The sequence below is a fragment of the Rhipicephalus microplus genome, chromosome 1 (genome assembly GCF_043290135.1).
Source record: "Rhipicephalus microplus isolate Deutch F79 chromosome 1, USDA_Rmic, whole genome shotgun sequence".
NCBI classification, from domain to species: Eukaryota; Metazoa; Arthropoda; class Arachnida; order Ixodida; family Ixodidae; genus Rhipicephalus; species Rhipicephalus microplus.
The window spans coordinates 200159212-200175245 of NC_134700.1; the positions used below are offsets into that span (position 1 = coordinate 200159212).

General features: G+C 41.4%; 2 protein-coding genes across 5 annotated transcripts in view; one reads left to right on the top strand and one right to left on the bottom strand.

The window, feature by feature from the left end:
* LOC119167214 (uncharacterized) overlaps positions 1-5999 on the bottom strand; it is a 39968-nt gene extending 33969 nt beyond the window's left edge. For all 3 annotated transcript variants that reach the window (XM_075890113.1, XM_075890117.1, XM_075890110.1), the window contains exons 1-4: positions 5675-5999; positions 3318-3392; positions 2376-2573; positions 1765-1812 (exon numbers count right to left, since the gene is read on the bottom strand). In XM_075890113.1, coding sequence (XP_075746228.1) covers positions 1765-1812; positions 2376-2573; positions 3318-3392; positions 5675-5755 — 402 coding nt within the window. In that variant the 5' untranslated portion in view covers positions 5756-5999. The remainder of the gene's footprint in view (positions 1-1764; positions 1813-2375; positions 2574-3317; positions 3393-5674) is intronic.
* A 214-nt stretch (positions 6000-6213) lies between these two features.
* Positions 6214-16034, top strand: part of LOC119159719 (leucine-rich repeat flightless-interacting protein 2) — a 50790-nt gene continuing 40969 nt past the window's right edge. The window contains exon 1 of one of the 2 annotated variants that reach the window (XM_037412554.2): positions 6214-6517. Coding sequence is in view for 1 of the 2 variants with exons in the window: in XM_037412553.2 (XP_037268450.1) it covers positions 6819-6836 (18 nt within the window). In the remaining variant the exon portion in view is untranslated. Of the gene's footprint in view, positions 6518-6803; positions 6837-16034 lie in introns of those variants that run through there. The other variant, XM_037412553.2, reaches the window with a different exon arrangement.

Below are 16034 nucleotides of genomic sequence, written 5' to 3' on the forward strand. Positions count from 1 at the left end.
CAATGTTTTTTGCAAAAATAAACAACCGGAAGTTTGTGCACTACCTGTCCAGTTCTTTTTTCATCTGCCCTTTGTGCCTTTCACTCAGTGCGATCACATTGGAACACACACATACATACAAGAAGATGTCTATGTGGCAGCTACTTGTGATGAGAGAGTGGCCACACGGACCAGCAAGTTTTGCGAAGTAACGATAAGTACAAAAACAGTCAGAATTTCTAGCATTATCCACATGGCCACACTCTCACAAGCTTTGTCTCAGATGCGATGCTAACAAGTATCCTAACTTTAAATGCCGTCATCTGACAGGAATCTGTCCTTTGGAGAAGAAGCTATAGCTTTAAGGCCTTAGTATGAATCTATCATAACATTTCAGCTACTGCTTTAGGGAGATATGTTAACAATTTGTTAGCAAGCAATAATGGCATACAGTACTACACATACATCATAATGGACATCTTTCAGACTCTGGCAATTGCGAAATGTTGTGCTTTAACTACAGGTGAATGAAACATATAGTGAGTGAAACTTACATTATGTGAATGATATATGTTATTTCTTTCTTTAATTCAATATTTCTGTATTATTTCACTTATCTATGCACTGTTTTACACACAAAAAAGATGGTTTCACAAACAAGCTTCAAACAAAATTCATGGATAACATCCACAAGAGGACTTGAGAACTAGCCAACGTAAAATCTCATGTGGAAGAGTACGAATATGGCTGCATTTAATTTTTAACCTCCCATATTTTGCTGATCATCAAGCATCTATGTTCGTTTTTTACCAGTAATGTTGCTTTCCTTACCGTAAGCTGCGTCAGCTATGGAGAAAGAGACACGCGAGGCATCATTTCACATTCGTAAAACTTGTCGAATCAGGTTGTGTTATAAAAAAAAATCCATGTTGCTACCTATGACGTCCATATGAGCGTCTGCTTAACACAGTTCATAGTAGACAGTGCAAGATATGGGACAAGAAAATGCATAGGCAAAGCTCGAATTAGCCAATATTCTTCCCAATTTTAACTGTCACTTTTGGCTCATTTCTATGAAAGCGGTTTGTACATGCAAGACATTTATGCCTATCTGAGAAGTTCAAAAAAGGAACCTTAATGCAAGACTAAATGTTTAATAATAATAATAATTGGGGTTTAACGTTCCTGAACCATGACATGATTATGAGAGATGTCGTGGTGGAGGGCTCCGGAAGTTTCGACCACCTGGGGTTCTTTAATGTGCAACTAAATCTAAGCACGCAGGCCTCAAGCCCCTTTGCTTCCACCAAGAATGCAGCCGCCGCAGCCAGGATTCGTTCCCACGACCTGCGGGTCAGCAGCTGAGTGCCTTAGCCACTAGACCACTGGCGTATTAGACTGAATTTTTAGCTGACTGACAGAAGAAAATGTGTCCTTAATTTAATCAAGCATGCTTTTAACGATTCCTTCCGCTCTAACTTACTTTAACAGTGGCAGGCTCTCACAATGGCTCCACTACAACCTTCAGAACTTCATTGAAATGTGGACTTTTTTTTTTAACTACGCCTCAGAACTAACCTTGCCATTGACCATAAGAGGCCTGGTTTGTGCACTGTTACATAAGACAGGCAGTATTAATTAGTGTAGAAAAGTTGAATATGCTGCCAGCAATAGACATAATTTCATTTTTACAAAAATGGCCTCAGGCTGAGTGGCTTAGCTTTTCGAATTGCAATAGTAGCTGGGTCGCTCCATTATGCTCCATCATTCAAAAAGCAAACTTACCCTAATCTTCTCCTTTTCCGTATCCAAGGAACGGTATGCCTGAACAGCCTGCACAATGAAATCGCGGTTTAAAAAGCTCGTGCCAGGTGCAAACCAATCTGACAGAGCCCATAGAAAGCATTTGTGCATCAGTTTGGTAGCCATAGTGGCACACATTGGTCAAGTTAATGAAACATTTTTTTAACAACTGAATGAATGATTGTTAGGTCAGCCAAACGTGGGAATAATCTACAATGTAGGGCCACTGTTCAACTGACATTACAAACTGGCTTCATCTCCGAGCTGATTTTCACTTCATCATTTTCTCACATACTAAGCAATCCACCACTCTCATAGCAGTCAGTAATTCTATTTAGTCAGCAGTCCAACAGGAGGCATGTGTGCTCTATTGAAATGGAAACTTTCAAACTCTCCAAATGTAGGACTGCATATATACACACGTATTCATTTTGTGTCATTTTTATTATTTATTTTTATCCTGACAACCAAATGGACAGGTGTAGTCATCACCTAGAAATGGCGATGGTCACTTAACTTGACATGCTCTGTAGTGTTATTTTAATAAGCACACAAGTGTCATACGAAAGAAGATACAGCCTTGCAAAACTTGCCTCCGAGTACTTGTTGCGATACTTGCGGACGCGCGCGCGGGCAGTCTGGAATGCGGTCCAGAGCTCCTCTTTGGAAACATGGTCCAGGCTGAGTTCCTCTGTCTCACTCTCCGCGTCTGAGGGGGCGACCAAGGCCGGACTGTTTTCGGGTGGACGGTACAGCGGCAGCAGGTCTGTGCTGTTGCTTGCACCATCCTCCTGGGCAAAGCAAGCATGTTGGCCATCAGAAATGTGTTGTCTAATCTCTAATGCAGTGCGCTTGCCCTTAAGAAGACTGACAACAGGCCAGAACATGTGATTTGATCCTGGTGGAAATTAAAAAAACAAAGTCAATAAAAGTGACAGATTCAAGCCTTCTTTTTACGATCCAAGTAGAATCCACACTTTCAAACTGCATTGAAATGTCACAAACAACTGGTATGTCGCGCAGCCTAGTGGAAGAGCCTTTAAGCGGGATTATGGAGTCGCTCACATAGCTATACTTTGCTGTTTCATGCTTTCATCAGCAACAGAATGAGGGCTCAAAACTCGAGTGTGTAAATGATTATTTATCTCTACTCATTTTTATGCTGCTTACAAGGCAAATAGGAGTTGCACGCTAAGAAGCAACAGTGCCGTCATGGCAACTAGTGGAACACATCAAGTCATAGAGCACCCATGCGAAGCACCCTCATGTGCATACAACACACAAACACTAATCACTCTCACACCCATCTCTTGCTGTTCGTACAATGTGTTGTGTACGTGGGACTTTATGTTGTTGAAGACCATAATGTTTTGATCATGAATATGTCAAGACGTTTTCTGCAATACCATTTCATGATCAAACACTATGACCGGTAAGCTTTCAATTGCACTAATGAAAACATGTACCCCAAAAATTGTGTGTCAGTCCCTTTAAGTTTAAGGAACAGATGCAACGTCAAAATGAAAGATAATCACCTCGTTTGGTTGCTGGTCATCTTCAGTAATGCTAAAGGATGCATCGCTGTTGCTTCCACTTTCTCCGGGGCCCACCTGCATAACATGAGAGAAATACAAGCATGACAGTTTGTCTGGTAAAGTGGTCAATCTGGCGGTAACATGTCATACAAAAAAGTATGGTACGTGGTGTGTCGTAGCTGTCATGATGCTTTCACTTCGAGTTCAGTCAACATGACAGCTAAATGAGAGATCACTATTGGCAATTATGCGCAATCACTGGATAATTTCTCCCATGGTATTTCAATGGGCAGGTAGCGACATTATGGGGACATGTGGCACACACTACAGCCTTCAGTGGACTCTCTATCACACAGCCTGCTTTCAATCAACCAATGTTACTGCCTCCCAATGGTTAATAAAAATATTGATGGTATGCCGACCAGCATACCGTCAAATTTGGTCACTTTGCTGGCTTACGGTTGTTGTAAAATTAAGAATGCAGTATGAAGAAAAGTGTAAACTTAAGGGCTCATTTTCTTTGTTAGACACAATGTTAATGAGAAATAGCAGACAATAATGCCAGGGAAAGCATAGGGGATCTTAATATAAGTAATTGTAATGTAAATGAGAAGGAACAAAGTAGACGAAAAGATAACTTGCCACTGGCAGGATCCAAACCTGCGACCTTCGAATGCAACACAAAGAAGCAGACAGCGACATGCGTGTGCCTCAGATATATCAGTTGAGTGTCAAATGTGCACTATGTTGGCAAAAGGTTTCACTGCAGTAGTGGGCATGGCACTTTTTTGGGTGCACACTGGCAACGTTGTTTCCGCGGCTGTGAATACAAGCATATCCATTATATGAGGACTGATAACGTGTGGAGATGAAAGTGAAAAGTGGTGACATTATGAAAGGCCGAGATACAAGCATAATAGTTATTTTCAGAAAGTGTGCAGTGATGTGCATAATATAATGTTCTGATTAGCTGTACCTTAATACCATATCTCACACTTGTCTAAACAAGCTTGGACTATATGTACTGCCGAAGATAAAGCTATAAATAAAAAATGAGGATGATAGACATTTAGTAGCACAAGTACGCACATCAATAATTCTCCTCTATTGCTTGTTCCTTTTTTTATTGCACACCTTAGTTCAGTTTCAACAGAATTTTGTGCCCAGAACATGATATACCAATATGTATGGTGTAATAAATACGTTGAAGAAACAAGCAACACACTGGTTTTTCTTTACTATCACTCGCCTTATTTTCCATAGATATTACGTTAGTATGAAAGTGATCCAATTTAAGTGGCGCTTTTGCATGGTATAGACTTCAGATGCATATTGCTGATGGCATGAAGATGTCTTAGTTTAATGGTTACTGTATATAAAACCTAATAAGTAACAGTTAAATGCGACCAGTAGCTCCCAAATCGCAGTTCGTGACTACAACATTGCATTTAAGGATGAAATTATCTTTTCTAATGATACAGTACTGACCCATATGTGGCCCTATGTTTAGTGGCTGACAGCAGGACCGTGCGAGAGTGTCATTTTTTAAACTTAAGCTTATTGTGGCTGTTGCCTTCCTCGATAAAAATGTCCACGTACACTGAGTCGGTATTGAGTACAGATTGTTCTTTACGATTTGACTCGATGCCTAGTATACATGGCCAGTAAATATGCAACATATATGCCTAAGTGAAATAAATAAATACAGGCTTGTAACCGTAACCAACAGGCAGGTGGTGGAGCTAACACGCAACACTAGGTTAGAAATCAAACAGCTTGGTAAGTAAGTTTTCAGTACCGTAGTTTCCTGCGGTTCCAGTTTAAACAAGCTCCATCGGGATATCAACTACGACGCGTACAACGTTGCGAAATTACTATTTCGGCCCGCTCTGCATTGTTATACTCGTTCGTGAGCGAAGTCGGGCTTACAGTGAGTTCAAGTTATAGTGGCAGCACAGAAACAAGTCATGACGCAACACTGCGATTGCTGGAATGAGTGAAACTGTAGTTTAGAGGATACAGCTACCACTATAAACACAACCGCGAACGGTGACCCAATTTTCTTATCTATGAGCGAGGCTAATCTTCAAACGAAACCCACGGACAGCCACGACAACCAAAATCGTCACTACAACCTCTACATCGGGTGTGCCATGTCGATGGAAGATGTTCATTCGTGTTCACCAGATGTCACGGTACTCTACGCTGTCCACGCGGCCGCAAGCGCCCGTGACGCCTTTGCCGCACTCTCGGTTCGTACAGGTGCTACGCGAAACTATTCTAATTTACGAAGAGGCCATAGCAACCGATTGCCGCACTCGAAGCAGCGATAAAAACTCGCGTGTAAACAAACTCACCTGTCCTGCTGGAAACTGCGGGAATCGTATGGGCGACTGCTTCACTTCTTCCACAATTTTCTCCTTGAGCCGCTTGAACATTTCTGGGGGGCCACCTCTAGGTGCGTATCACGCCACAAAACATCGTCGACCTGACCCGAAACCACGGCAGTTTCGATGATCAACCACACGCTCCACACACGGCAACCTCCATACGCCAGTTGCCTTTAGCATGCCTGGCACGAACGCCACCGAAGCACGCCCACCCACTTTTTTGATAATCAATTATTACTGCCGTTTTCACACATCCTAATAGTCTCACTTTATTATTACAGACGGATTTCGCTCGATCTGACACTCGATACGAAAATCGCAATGAAATAAGCAATTAGCCAATGCACTTCCGGTATATGTTGCGCTGTATTTGGAGACGTCCGGAAAATCATGGCGCTTGCGCGCTCGTGAACTTCACGTAGATTTATTTGTTCGTGGGTTTTGTTACCACGTGTGGAAAAAAATCGCGCTGTTGTGAACTGCGGATGTGCGAGGACATCGTTGTCATCGGCGCTGTAGAATGCTGCCGTCCATATCGAGGTTCAAAAGGCATTAGCTGAGACGTCCAGCCAGTGCGCCCATTTCGATTGAGGTTCGCATCTCGATTTCCTTTCGCCCCCGCACTTCTGTGCGACCCGCTGCCCGAGCCAACGTCCAGCGAAGATTTGTGTCGGAAGACTTTCCGGCGACTACGATGAGAACATGTGTTTTGTTGCCCTTGTGCTAGTGTCATACCTATGCTGCCAAGTCGGCGAAGGAAAGACACCTTGGCAAGGTGTGGCTGTGTGACAGCGGCGGTGCTCTACTACTGTGAGTACGGCTCGGAACCTTTCGAATATTTCGCTAAACACTGGTCTGGCACGTTGAGTCCGAGTTCCAGACGTTTGCTGTCATGTCGGAACATTAGTTTACGGGAACTTGCGGCTTTGCTGTTGGGCGCACTAACGTCTTTTCTCGGAACCCGAATTGTTTTTTTGTTTTCTCGGGGGGGGGGGGGGGGGGGCGTGTAGGTTGCTGACTAGTGATAAGGAACTTGCATTTCTAAGCTACCTGGCTGCGACTTATCCGTACGAGGTGTCCGAGGTGTCCCACGTGTGCACTTGAAGTTTTGATGCGAGTGGATAACTGCGTAAGCGATACCGTTTCACAAGTTTTCGAAGTGCTGGTACCGTGGCTGGTCACGATCGCCGTTGTAATCGATTTGATCGTTGTTTAATGAGTCAATATTTGAAACTTTTTGATGGGCCCCGCGTTGAGTACTTGCTGTTACGAGGATAAATCGTTAGTGCTGCTGGAGGTCTTGCCTGCCTCTGAGAAACTGGATTACCCGAGCGGCCCGGCTACAGTATTAATCCGAAATGAAGGCATTTAGCATGTTTCCACGACGTGGCATTCATTCTTCTATGAGTAAACAGCTTTGAGGAAATGTTGGCATATGAGCGAAGGTCTCGCTATGTAGAGTTGCCGAACTTTTTATTGGTGCTATCGACCCTCGATCCTTCACACATGTTGCTAAGGGTTATTCGTACCGCGCACTTAACTTTAAGGTTAACGAAAATGTGGTTTTGGGTAGTCTTTACGGCGGGCATTGTAGCAGGCCAGCTGATGTACTGGCCTTAAGATGAAAGGAGTCGTTTTTTATGGGAAGTGCCGCGCATTAAAATTAATTGTGGTCTATTTGAAGCTTTCTTTCATACGTCTGCTGTGTTTCTTCATAGTAGTGCTGTCTTTTATCGAACTACCTATGTGTACTAGCGAAACATTGACCTTGGATTAATGCCCACTGGGAGGTCCGATTGAAGTAGAAATTGAACAGCGAGCATAACGGTACTGTTACATTTCGCTTGACTGGTTCCTTCATTTCTGTGCGCACATTCAGTTTGCTTGTCTGAAATGCTTTAGGCGCAGTGTTTGGACAACTGGCGCTTAGTACACGTAGCGACCTTCAATGAAAACTTTTCATTTTGCTGTTGGCGTCTTTAGCGGCTTTGAATGCTACATCCAGGTTTGTTTGGAATGTCTGGAATTCTATCTATTTTATGTTGTGGATTGAATTGTTTTTTTCTTACAGTGTTGGTATTTTCACTCAACCATGTGGGACGAAATCAATACTATAGTACTTTATTGCTAAAAGCTTGTGGGTTGAATAGCAACATATCCTTTTTTCATTAGATTTTTCTTTGTAGCTTTATAAACGCACATGCAAAGAAACGTTACATTTAAACTGATTTTGCTATTCTTTACAAGCTGTCACTGTGATGATGTCTCCCTATTGTGTCCGCAGCAATGAGGCATTGTCACTGCATAGCTAGCACAAAACTGCCCAAATAAGAGTAACTAATGGCTGTGCTTGGGATTCTCAGGTTTGCTTCCAGGGAACAAAGTCAAGTGAAATTTTATTTACGACATGCACGAAGTACAATAATTAAGGCTACTCTAGCAAGAAAAGTGTAAGCATAAGGCTTGACGAAGCTAGGGGGCCAAAACCAGGCAACAGCAGCAGTGCACACATGCGCAGTACAGACAACACTTTTGGTTATTGTAAATGCATATAATTACATGTGTGCACACTGTGAATACGTTAGAAACCTACATGGAAGAAATTTCTCTTCTTTATGCAGATTTAAAATGAAATAATCTCTATTTGGCCAAAGCCTTCAGTTTTAAACAGTGTTTATAAAAGCAAAACGCTATTGCTTTTTTTCAATTCTATGTGTTTCGAATTGTTGAGCCAGGTTTCTCACACTAGCAAATTAACGGAGGCAGACTCCGGGAACCCTGCAAGCTTGCAGTGCGAGAATCAAACCCATTCTCGCGTGGTAGATTGTTTGTGGGTCAGTGTTTCTGTTTTGCGCCGCAGCGAACATTGTGGACGCTTGCCAAGTACCGCTCTGTCCTCCTGTTGACTCAACACTTTGAGATGGCTAGTGATGTCTGTATCAAAAGCTAGCGCACTGACAGTTTATCGAATGCCTACTTCTCTGTCGCATTACGGATTTATCTACTTATAAACACTTAAGTCTCCATACAGAAAATTTTAGTGGCAGAGGGAAGGCAGAAAATAGAAACGGCTAGTAAAATGTACGATTTTAACCACAAATGCAGCATTGTAATTGAACGCACAGGAAGAGACAAGGCAAATTCGAGGTAAACAAGCCAATAATTTTAATAATACACCTTTGCTAAGGCTATCGCATTCATGCACTATTCTTTGAGTGAAGAAGTGCAACAACCAATAAAGGATAAAAATAGGCCAATATTCACTACTTGTATAATTACTAGGAAAGAAAAAGATGTTTGTGACATTTCATAGTATCCTTGGACAAAATCTACTTGATAGCCAGAGCCGGGTGAAAGATACTTTGACATTGTATCGCGATACGATACAAGATACTCGAGCAAAACGTATTGGAGATATAGATACAAGGTACTGCCTCAAAAATTGTATCCGATATGATACTTGCCAATTGTATCTTGAGATACTTTAATACATTCGCGAATTTCTTGTTATAGATCCCGACAATCTAGTAGGTAACACGTATACACAAAAACAATGACTTGAAAATTTATAAAATGTGCCCAATTTTACTTTAATGACATGTTCGATGGTATCTCAAAAGTTTTGTCCCAAAGTAAACTAGTTCTCTTTCTAAGAACTTGTTAGAATTTGCATTACCTGCTTAAAGGCCAACTCCAGTGATTTTTTTACCATGTCAGGATAATGGTGCTTTTATGTTCCTTAGACACTCTTCTCACGCATTCGATAACTGAAATGCTCAAAAAAACTTGAAAATAATTTTTAATTATCGAAAAATCGCAATACCGAAACCCAACCGAGTGCGCTTCTGCGTGTGATGTAAAGATATTTGCCTGACGCTGCCGGAACCTGCTTGATTGCTCATAATGCCCACCAAATGGCACTACCTGTCCACGCCATCCGCAACGATCGGCTAAAACGCTTGCGCTGTTATGGTGAGTATATGGTGAATCGTGTGTGGCTTACAAAGCAACACCACTTGGCACCTATCGCACGCCCACCAATACGGAAAAGGAAATCGCATGCTCAACCAAGGAAGCGCCAGCCAAACCCACACAATCCATAGCTAACAAGCATACACGGCAGTGGCACATGTTCGTCACTTCCGCCAGGCAAAACTCAACGTCACACACACATTGTTGCCATTAATTCTGGCAAGCAAGGTGAGCGTTTCGAGGTAAGCTATAAATCTAATTTGAAAATAATCTGCAAAACTCTCAAGCCTGCAATTTGGCATGAATTGCGCAAACTTGCGAATGAACGTACCCAGTGAATTTCATTGAGATCTACTGACCTCGAAAAATCGCGATAGTTGGCCATTAACAGGACAACTCTGCAGACCCTTAACTGACTTGTTCTTGCTTGTCATTTGTGTAATAAATGGGAGTGGCTACTGAGCTTGCTGACCAGCTAGCGGATTTCCATCTCACATGAGCTTCAATAAAAAGTGTTTGCACTATGGCACAAGTACCAGTGTGCAGTTTCAGCTTGTCCATAAGAGACCGTTATGAAAACCGAATCACCGACGCACAGCAGCGGCAATGCTGGTAACTACGCTATTGTGGAACATTGTGTATATAGGCCTACAATGTATGTATAAAGCTGCTATTGCTTTTCTGAATCTTATCTGCTAGCATAGACCGTTTGTTATCTTTGTATTAGCTAACGTGCAGTCAGTTTTCTTGAGTGAGAAACTCACCTGTGTACCTCAGAAAATCCTTGGACATATTGTAATGTCACATGGTGGTGACAATAAAGCAAGTGGTTGTCACTCTGGTGGAAATGAAACTCGCTAAAAAGTGAACTTGGGCCCAGAAATCTATGTAGGCATAATTTAAAGTGCAAGCAAAGTTCGCTGTACTCTGATAGCGGCTATAGGTGTCGTCGGCCTTCCATAATCGGATCATCAACAGAGTGCGTCTTGTATTTTACAGCAGTGATGGCACTTTCCAGCGTTATCGCTGGTGCACGCGTAAGCTCATGAATTGACAGAAACCCTCATACTGTGCGTAATCCGAATAATAATTGCGTTTTTACGTCCTAAAACTACGATATGATTATGAGAACGCAGAAATGGAGTGCTTCATAAATTTTGAATGTGTGATGTTCTTTAACGTGCAATATAATAAGTACGTGAGCCTCTAGCATTACACCTCTATTGACATGCAGCTGCCGCAGCAAGATTTCTGTGCAATGTTAGCAGCCCCATCTGAGAATCTCTAAGTTTACGAAACATTGTGGTGGCTTACGCCAAGCGGTCATAAGTTTTTTGAGACTTAGACCCAATCACGTCAAAATAAATAAAATAAGAGTGCGTGGCAGCATAGTTGCACAAATCATCGTGGGACAACGCCGCTATTCACACTATCGCCGCCTATAGCTACAATTACCTGGCAATTATTAATAGTAAAAAATAGGGAGGACTCAAAAAGGAAGCCAATTATAACCAAAACAGAAAAGCCTTCGTGGTGAATAAGCTGAGACACACTGTACAAGTCGAACTTCTATTAAATATGACAATTAAGAAGGACGTATAATCAACTTGGATGATAAGGTACAATAATAAAAAGATCAGTGCCTATGCAAAATTGGCTGAAATGGCCTCTAGGGATGTTGATAAGGAAAACAAACCATATGACATAACAAATATTTCTTTAATTCCCTTACTAAGATATTTAAGATGGGTTCTACTTATTCTCATTATTTTAATGTAAACACAATTTAGTCATTTTAGAAAGCAGTAGAATGTTTGGTGCTGTATACTCCACGCATGCCCACGTAATGACACATTTGTTAAATCATCTTGGCAGGTGATGATGGTAAACTCTGGTGAATATAAAGATGCAAGTAGTAGCAAAAGTAATGTCGACAATTAAAGGTAAAGATAAAACAGAGAGCTTATTTTGACTGAACTTTACAAAAAGGCATATTGCATTCTCAAGACCTAAATAAAATAACAGTTCAGAGCACTTGGTTATGTATGGGGTACAAGAGAAGCACAACTGAGAAAGCACTTGTGCTATCAATTATATCATAATTTTGAATTGAAATGGCAGGAAGAAAACTACATGGTATGCCAATATATCGTCTTATCAGTAAATGCCTGTTCTATTCGATATGGAATCGGTACTTCCGCACGCATTGTTCTGCACGGCACTTGCAAGTGGCTAAGGGTAAGTGTCATGACATTGACACAACTGAAAAAGGGAAAAATTGAGAAAATAAATGCAGGCTTGAATAATTGATGGACTCATTGATTGATTGATTGATTGATTGATATATGGGGTTTAACATTCCAAAACCATGATATGATTATGAGACACGTCGTAGTGGAGGGCTCCGCAAATCTCGACCACCTTGGGCTTTTAAATGTGCACCCAAATCTAAGCACTCGGAAATACATCCAGGCAAGCACATTAACGCAGTTTCTATCGAGACAGCGCGAGCTGTTATGCTCCTCTGCATCACCAAAAGGGATGCGTAGACCTCATTGTCTGGCTTCAGTGGTGGAGTCGGGCGAAAAGAGAAAGTTATGTCTCCAGTACGGGGGGGGAGGCTGGGAAGTGGAGTTAAGCCAGCGGTTAATGCTTGGCACAATATAGCATAAGTTGTGAGTAAAGTATCTTGTATCTTAAGATTCACAACACATTATCGAGTGTAACAGAAATGCAGATACAGATGCTCGTCTTGCGAGACGTATCACGATACAGATACAAGACACCCAGATACATGTATCTTCGATGCTGCTCTGCCCTGTTGACAACAGTGTTGCCAGGTTTAAGAGACAAAAAATTGCCAAGAAAGTGGAAGAATTGGGCAAAAAGTATCCAGCTTGAGGCATGGGCAGTAGAAGATTTAGTAGCCATAAGTAACCATATCTGTGTGAAAACAATGGTTGTGTTTTTATTTTAATGACTGACTGAATATATAAAAGCCTTTTGGCAGAAAATCTAAATAAGTGTGGCATGAACCCCTCAAAATTAAAAGTGCTAAGATTGAAGAATAGGGGGTTGACTTGAGCAATGATTCCGTCCACCGATTTCTTGCGCTGTCACAAAATTGGGCAATTTTGAAATAGGGCATGCAAACCTTTCCATCGCATTGGTGCTACTGGCAATGCATCATACATAGGGCTCCGTGTTTTCGTTTATTTTTCTTGAAAATTGGAAGGTGTTTTTCAGAATATATTTTTAAACAAATGTGGCATTTATTTTCAATAATAATCCCCAATTTTGTGCAATTCGGTTTTTCATGAAAAAGTTATTTTATTGTGGTCTTATTAATGGTTATTTCCAATAAAATTACATTGCATTATTCCTCATAATCTTGCTTCTTAATTCTTTCATTTTTTTCTAGCTCCCTGTTCATTGATCCTATTGACAAGGCTTTTCATGTTCACTGCTGTATAATCGCCAAAGTGTAATTTAGGGGGGGGGGGGGGGGGGAAGCACAGGAGCTAGTCAAGCTACTCCTCAGCATTTTCTCCCAGCCTCTTTCACCTTCTTGATTAAAAATATTACCTACAATAATTATTATTATTATCAATACTGTAAAGTCTTAGATGAAATTATATCTGGCCTTGAAAATATGCAAACCCATATGAAATGTAGGGTTTAACGTCCCAAAACCACCATATGATTATGAGAGATGCTGTAGTGAAGGACTCCGGAAATTTCAACCATCTGTGGTTCTTTAACGTGCGCCCAAATCTGAGCACAGGGGCCTACAACATTTCCGCCTCCATCAGAAATGCAGCTGCCGCAGCCAGGATTCGATCCCGCGACCTGCGGGTCAGCAGCCGAGTACCTTAGCTACTACACCGCTGCGGCGGGGCAATATGCGAACCCAGTCAGTGCATTTTAGATGCCATGAATATGGGTACACACAAATACAAATACTTCAATACAAAACGTGTTCGTATTACGACCTTAAAGCTTGTGTAATAGATACAAGCGTACTTGATAAAGTTACTGCCAGTAATAGAGGTGTGCTTCGTTCGATTGATGATTCTCAGCTTTGAAAATGCCTTTTGAACATTCAGAATGCCCTTATAAAATTTCAGTTTATCGAATAAATGCGTATTGGCAAAAATATTATCGGTAGGTTTCACAGGAATTTTTATGATTTATCCGAAAATACGGTGCTCTAGTCATACGCAAATTTTTTTGGTGCTCACTTGATATCTGTAAAATATTCCCAAAGCATCGGGTAAGTTTATAGCTCTAAATTTAGAAAATTTAAGCTTAAAGTGGCGGGAGAGTTTATTTTATTCATATAAAGAATAGTGTGTGCACTAAAGAAACATAATCCTTACGAACTAGAAGCTTTTTAATGATGCCATCTTCATGCTTTTTTTGTGACTTGTCTTAAGAGAACTTAATAAAGGCCTTGTGTTGACAACAAAGTTGATTACAGCATGACTGTGCTTAAGAACAGAGTTACTGGGGTAATGGCATTAAAGCATAAATTGTCATTATTGTGATCACCCATTGCATGATGACGAAGTCTAAGCAGTAAATTTCGTTGAGTCACAGTGCATACCAAATTCTGAAAAATGACAACCAGTTCATCGAATATTAGAGTTCCGATGTCAATAAGAGCAGAGCACCTCGGATGCAGACTGCTTTCAATTGTTTGGTCCACTTCTTATTACAGTCTTAAGTTGCGTAGAGTAGTACATGGTCTAAAAAATAGTTGACTCGTGTAACAATCTGAAACCTTTTCTTTTTGTGTAATGCAAGTGCCTAATTCAATTCTGGGATCTTCGTCATGTTTTGACATCACATACTCGAAACTTCAGTAGCTGCAACATCGCCAAATATTTATATATTCGTTCAAATCGAGGGGAAGGAAAAGAAAGTAGCCATGTAGTCAGGGCATTTTTTTTCTGCCACCTTTGGCCTAAGCAAGTAGCCATAGTGGCACAAAGTAACCCAGTTGGGAAACCCTGAAAAATTTCTGTATATTTTTTATTTGATTAATAGATAAAATGGTAAATGAATTACATCTCTTGATGGTCAAATAAATAAATTTCTTAATGTTTGGCTGTCCAGTCTAGACCTATCAGAAACAACTTGAACCAATTATTCAGTGCTTGTATCACTTCGTGGAAACCATTTTGACATCTTTTTAGGCAGCTGTATGGGAAGGTTCTCATGGAGTAATTGCAAACTCTGAAATGACGTGTGGGCAGAGATACCCATACTGATCATGTGAATGTCCCTTGTATGACTAGTCTGTGACTAGTCAGATGGTTGGGGAACTGTTAATGTCAGTTTACATACATTAGCTAGAATTACTCATCATCAGCATCATCATCATTATCAGCAGCCTGACTATGCCCACTGCAGGGCAAAGGCCTCTCCCATAATCTTCCAATCACTTCGGCCTTGGGCTTTCTGCTGCCACGTTATACCTCCAACTTCTAATCTCGACCCACCTAACTTTCTGTCTACCCCTTCATGCGTTTGTCTTCTCTGGGAATCCAGTTAGTTACCCTTAATGACCAGCGGTTCCTGCCTACAAGCAGCATGCCTGGCCCATGTCCATTTCTTCGTCTTAATTTCAACTATGATATACTTAACCCTGGTTTGTTCCCTAATCCACTCTTTTCTCTTATCTCTTAAGGGTACGCCTATCATTTTCCTTTCCGTCGCTCGTTGCGTCATCCTCAATTTAAGCTGAACCTTTTTTTTTTAAGCCTCATGTTTCTATCCGTAGGTAAGTACTGGCAAGATGCAGCTTTTAGGTATCTTCCTCCTGAGGGTTAGTAACAGATTACCATTCCTGATTTGAGAATTCTTGCCGAGTGTGATCCACCCGATCCTTATTCTTCTAGTTATTCCACTCTCATGGTTTGGCTCCGCGGTTACTGCCTGCCCTAAGTAGACATATTCCTTTGCAACATCCAGCATCTCTCCTCCTATCGCAAAGTGCTGTTTTCTGCTAAGACTGTTGCACATTACTTTAGTTTTGTGCATATTAATTTTCAGACATACTCTTCCGCCTTCCGTGTCCAGTTCAGTAATCATGAGCTGTAATTCATCCCCTGAGTTACTCATCAAGGCAATGTCATCAGCGAATCATAGGTTACTAAGATACTCTCCATCAACTCTCATCCCTAACTCTTCCCAGTATAGGGCCCTGAAAACCTTCTGTAAAGACGCGGTGAATTGCATGGGAGAGATCGTGTCTCCTTGCCTTACACCCTTCTTTATTGGGATTCTGTCGCTTTCCTTATGGAGAACTCCGGTGACTGTGGATCTGCTGATGATTTCTTCCAGGATGTTT